This window comes from Centropristis striata, chromosome 14 (genome assembly GCF_030273125.1).
Source record: "Centropristis striata isolate RG_2023a ecotype Rhode Island chromosome 14, C.striata_1.0, whole genome shotgun sequence".
NCBI lineage: Eukaryota > Metazoa > Chordata > Actinopteri > Perciformes > Serranidae > Centropristis > Centropristis striata.
Window position 1 is genome coordinate 17,129,215 of NC_081530.1, and position 5,497 is coordinate 17,134,711.

Below are 5,497 nucleotides of genomic sequence, written 5' to 3' on the forward strand. Positions count from 1 at the left end.
AAGACACTCTAAGGAGTTGACGGGCTGTTGGCTAACATTACAGATTAGCATTAGAAATCAAGTTAATATTTCATTAAGAGGTCAGCTGATTCCACCTATTTAATTACATTAACGAGGCGAGAGTGAGGGAAGGTCGTGTGGAGGATAATGCGATCCTGCCGGCCGTAAGCACTTCCACTCTCAGCCTTTCTGCACACTGTAAGCATTGGATTGTTCATTCACAGCATCTTCTGTCAGAGCGGTCGATCCATTACTTCCTACACCCTCCAATGCAACATTTCACTCCAGCGTTGCACCTGGAACTGTTTGGTTTTTGAGAAGCGGGTTAAGTGAGCTTGATTGAGGCAGTTGTTAAAATGCTCTGGGATTTTTTTTTAAACTGATTCACAAGCCTCCCACGAGCAATTAAGTATAACACCAATTACCAGGAGAGCTTTCCCCCAGGGGTTTGTTGATCCTCTCTCTGGCTCTCTCTCTGTATGCTTTTGAACATCTGCAGTCAAAACCCCCGAGTGTATTCAGCGTAAACTGAGCTTCCCCGACATCGGTACTCAACCACAAAATCTAATTACACCTCCTGTGGTATTACTATTTGCGTTTCAACAAGCAAACACAAGCATCTCTTCAGCATGTCACAATTATATTAAACAGAATTTCTTTGGAGTTGAACACGGATTCATGCAATTGTTGCTTTTTCTTGTAAAAAAAAAAAAAAAAAAAAAAAAAAGCCCACATCTGCACAGCTTCGTTAGTTGCAATTCAGTGAAGTGCTTTTTCTGACAAGGTGGAAAACGAAGGCGGTGGCAGTGACACCGCTCCCAGTTCAGGTTTGATTTCCTTTGCAGCTGCGGTAAACACACAAGCCTTCAAAACATAACAGTCTGCACCAGCATGTCGACACGGATCCACCGAAATAGCAGCATCATTAGAAGCAGTGATGCAGCCGGTAAACAAAAAGAGTGGATCAGAGATCATCATAAGGCAAACCACCATCCCATCCGACAATGTAAACAAAATAGATATTTCAGGAAAGCTTATTTCATGTTTTACCTCTTAAAAAACATAATGACTGTGTACAGCCCATCACCAGGTACTTTAAACTGAATGTACAGGTTCAAATCTTAATACAATACTAATGCACGACAAAGAGTCATCACCTCCGCTTTCATCTGTTTGTCAGCTATTGGCCCAATTTTCATAAAATGTTATGATTTTGCACAAAAACATGGCAACATGGCAGCTGATAATTGGTTATTAAATGTTGCAAACACACTTGATAACTGCTAATCTCAACACATTGTTAATGTTGTCAAACACTTAAGTTTAGGCAACAAAAGCACTTGGTTAAGGTTAGGAAAAAAGAACAGGGTTAGGCTTAAAAAAAACTTCCAAGAAGGAGACGCAAACACCAGGCACCTGCTTGGAAGTCATCGGTTTGTTTGGGCCATCCACGGTAGCTGACCTAAGTGGCTTCATCAGTGTACAAGATTTAGTGAATTTTAGTGGAAATTTAGTTACAACTTCAGTGCATTACTTTTCAATTGGATTAACCATGAACTGTTCATGAACCCTTTAGATTTTGGAGTAGATCCGATTTTTACCTCTTTTTTTTAGCTATCAATGAGAGAAAGGTTTTGGCCTTGGAGGAGTCTGTGTCCTTCTAGTAGTTGCTGTAATTGTTCCTCTTTTCCATTTGGCTTTGAAGAGGTTTATTCCAGTGTCCACAGAGCTCTTTCTGTGGCGGAAATAATGCATTTCAAAGTAAATCTGAAGATAAAATTGGGCTTTTGTCACCTGGGTTCACCAAATTAAGTTGTAAGTTAAGTTGGTATCTTTCAAAACTACAGGCTTTTTAAAACAAAATTCCCTCCGTGTGTTTTCCTGCTGGTGTTTCCTTGCTGAGTTAAAGTGGAGGGACATTAACAGATAGAAACAACAGGAACTTTGAGAGATTGACATCACTAATGCCACATTCATAACAATTTTAGCTCTGCATGGAAAACATGTGGCCTCTGTTGACTGCTGCGACTCGCACCACAAATAACAGTGCCGAGTCGTAAAAAGCTGTTAAAGCCTTTTATACAATAAATCTCTCTGCAGGCTTCTGATGCCTTCAAACTCATGAATCTATCACTAAAGCAACAAATCACCACCAACTGAATATCCTTTTGTATGGAATGAACATTGTGTATTGAAAGAAAACTACTTGGTAATGTTAAAGCAACAAAACAACTTAGGTAGGTTTGGGAAAAGTGTTTTTTTTTTGTCCAGCCCGACACCCCAAAAAAAAGTTTTGCAATATTTTGTGTGGCAAAATTGCCAATTATCAATATATTATTATATGAATTATTATTTTTCTAATTTTTTAAAATTTATGACAGTGGTAGTCAGTTGCTCTACTTTACAGTTATTTATTGCATTTTGCTGCAATAAAAGTGAGATGAAAAGACTGAAAACTTTATCTTCTAGATAAAATAAACACATTTTTCCTTTGGAGACATAATAATGTATATATTGCAATAGTCAAGCTGCAACATGGCAATAATATCTTATTGTGACAGATAATTTTGCATTGTACTGTAGCTACTCCTCACTTGGACTTTCTGGCTCTTTATACTACATCGACTGACCTTCAGAACATTTGCTGTGAACGTCTAATGTTGTGGCGTGTAAATGCCAAGTGAAAGCCAGAAAATACTGATCAATAACATGTGAAAATGGTTAAGAAACTGGCAGGTTATTCACAAGCAATCTGGTGATACCAGGCTGTCCAAACTCTCTGCTAAACCCTGATTTTAGCTTTAGCTGCACTTTAAAATGCATGTTTTCCTTTTACATTGAAACTGGATTAGGCCTGGATCTGTTCAGGGCTGGTATAGACAGACGGGATGATTACAGCGAACAATAACTCTGTCAATGCACAGATTGATGTCAGTATTGTATTAAGACAGGATTGAAAACATTGAAAAAATGTCCATATCAAGCTCAGCTGTCAGAAATAAAAAAGGCATTAAACCCCATTACATCCCAGATAATAGGACAGCACGAGAAGGATTTTGCTGAGTCTTTTCCACTTGTCCTGTCCATGAATTCAGCTGATCACTTCTAAATCCTCATCAGCCGCTGACAAATGTGAGCAGGATTCCCGAGTCGGGCTGGAGCCTGCTCTCAGATTGATCGAGCCGTACAACTTGGCTGCGTGTTTGGAATATGCGAAAGCTTTCCTCCTCATCATCTCCCCTTTCCACATGGAGATCATGAGCAGGGTGGAGAGCAGCACGCCCCCGAGGGTGAGCAGGCACAGCCCCGCTATGACACAGCGGTCCAGATGGGCCCCCACCCTGGCTTTCTCTCGCTCCAGGCGCTCCATCTCCCGGGCGGACACGCTGTCCGGGTCCACCCTGACGTCCCTGGGGACCGTGTAGGAGATAGCGACCAAAGAGATGCCAGTCACCAGGCATGTCACTGCGATGATGAAGCCATAATCCACTGACTTTCCCGAGCCTTCGGAGGAGAGGTCGTCATCGGAGAGCAAGTAAAGTTCCGGGATGTCCTCTTCCTCCTCCTCCTCCTCCTCCTCGTACAGTTCACTGGAGGAGCTCTGACTCAGTCTGCAGGTCTGTGGACTTGTCCCTATCAGCTCATCATCATCTTCATCACCCCTGAGTTTGCAGGTGAAGGATGTTTCCGTTTCCTCTCTCTCTTCCGCTCTCCGGCTCTCTGTCCGCGGTGCTGACGCCGCTCCTTCACCGGGATCCAGCCACTTTCCGCGGCTGATCTCCTGCTCCTCCTCCTCCTCTTCCTCCTCCACCACACTTTGCTCCTTTAAACCCAGGGAGGCGTCTCTCGGATCGGGTTGATCAAAGTAAAACAGTTCGAGATCAGCCATCTGAGCACGGGGCTGGGTTTCCCTCTTTGTCAAGCCCATGCGTCCGCCTCTGTCAGTAAAACATGCACAAAAAAAGATAAAATAAGATGTTTAAACTACCTGAGATTATATTTCCTGCAAGCTTTTGCCGCTGCCAGCCACTTTATATCTGTGTCTGAAGTATTTGCACATGCACGCATCTTTCTCCTGGCTGCACCGCAAGCATTTTAAAGTACAGCTAAGCAAGTCTTAAATTAATTCCCACGACAATATACAGCAACACAATGCCATTTCCTGTGCTCACTAACACTTTGTGGCTTCTGCAAATCGCCGCCACTAAAACACTTAGTAACCATGCGACACGCTGATGAATCTAGCGCCTAATGCGCTTCAGTAATCTGTTATTAAGCAATAACATGCGGCTTGCAGAGTACCTCTGTCCCCGGCTGCGGCTGCTCGCATCTCTCCGGCAGCTTTCTGCTCCCCGGTCAATTAGAGGGAGAGCTTTGGCAGACCCCTCCCACGGACTGAGCTCCGGCAGACCGCCTCACATAGTGCTTATTACCGAGCCAACTTCACTGTTCCCCGACACACGCACACTAATCAGAGGAGAGTCTGCAGGCGGCGGAGTCTGCACGGTGCGCAAATGAGTGCAGATATATTTCACATTACTGTGCCACCTCCTCATATAAAAAGAGGTTATTACGAGCAGCTGCTAGTGGAACAATCATTAGTTTATAAATGCTTCATAGATCAGCTGTAAGACATTTCACAAGAGCAACTTCTGAGTTGCCAGGTTGCAGGGGAGGCATTTAGTGGTGGGGTTATCACTTTTTTTTTTTTTTTTAAATCAACAGCACTACAGACTGTAGTTAAGTGCAAAAGAAGTTAAATGTTGTGTGAGGCAATATTGCCAATAAACCAATAAACAATATTTTATTTTATAAATTATAATTTTTACCAATAAAATGGTAACTTGTTGTTATTTGAATAATAAAAACAATTGCTTGTTCAGCCCACTCCTGCTGAGTTAATGTTTTTTTTTGTTTTTAATATTTATGACAGTGGTAGTCAGTCGCTCTGCTTTACAGTTATTTATTGCATTTTGCTGCAATATAAGTGAGATGAAAAAACTGAAAACTTTGTCTTCTACATAAAAGTAACAAACATTTCCCTTTGGAGACATAATACACAGCTGAAAAAGGGAAATATATCGGAATACTCATACCGCTATGGCAATAATATCGTATCGTGACTGATCATTTTGTATTGTACTGCATCTACTCCTCACATGGACTTTCTTACTCTTTATACTATGTCACTTTTTTAATAAACAGCAAGACTGTAGTTAAATGCAAAAAAAGGTATGGGGGCAAAAACATAAACTCTACAGCTCTTTGTGTTATTTACGCCATTATAAAGCAGCATGATGTGCTCACTTTGTAATAAACCACCAACACAAATAACTAAACGCTACATTTTGCATACTAACATGGTGTTTAGCTGGTGCAGTGGTGACAATATTCACTATCTTAGTTTAGCTTGATAGCATTCAGACTTTTGCTAATTACTGAGAAAATTAAATCTGAAATTAAACCTGATGATGGCACTGAATGTACGGGACCGTTG

General features: G+C 41.6%; 1 protein-coding gene across 1 annotated transcript; it reads right to left on the minus strand.

Annotated features, from left to right (window-relative positions):
- Positions 1–1,826: 1,826 nt before the first annotated feature.
- LOC131985288 (transmembrane protein 74-like) lies at positions 1,827–5,283 on the minus strand. Its single transcript, XM_059350337.1, has 3 exons — positions 5,279–5,283; positions 4,303–4,395; positions 1,827–3,938 (listed from the first exon to the last, which is right to left on the minus strand). Exons 1-3 carry the CDS (start codon positions 5,281–5,283, stop codon positions 3,092–3,094), a joined length of 945 nt encoding a protein of 314 aa, XP_059206320.1. The 3' UTR covers positions 1,827–3,091.
- Between the last annotated feature and the right edge of the window lie 214 nt (positions 5,284–5,497).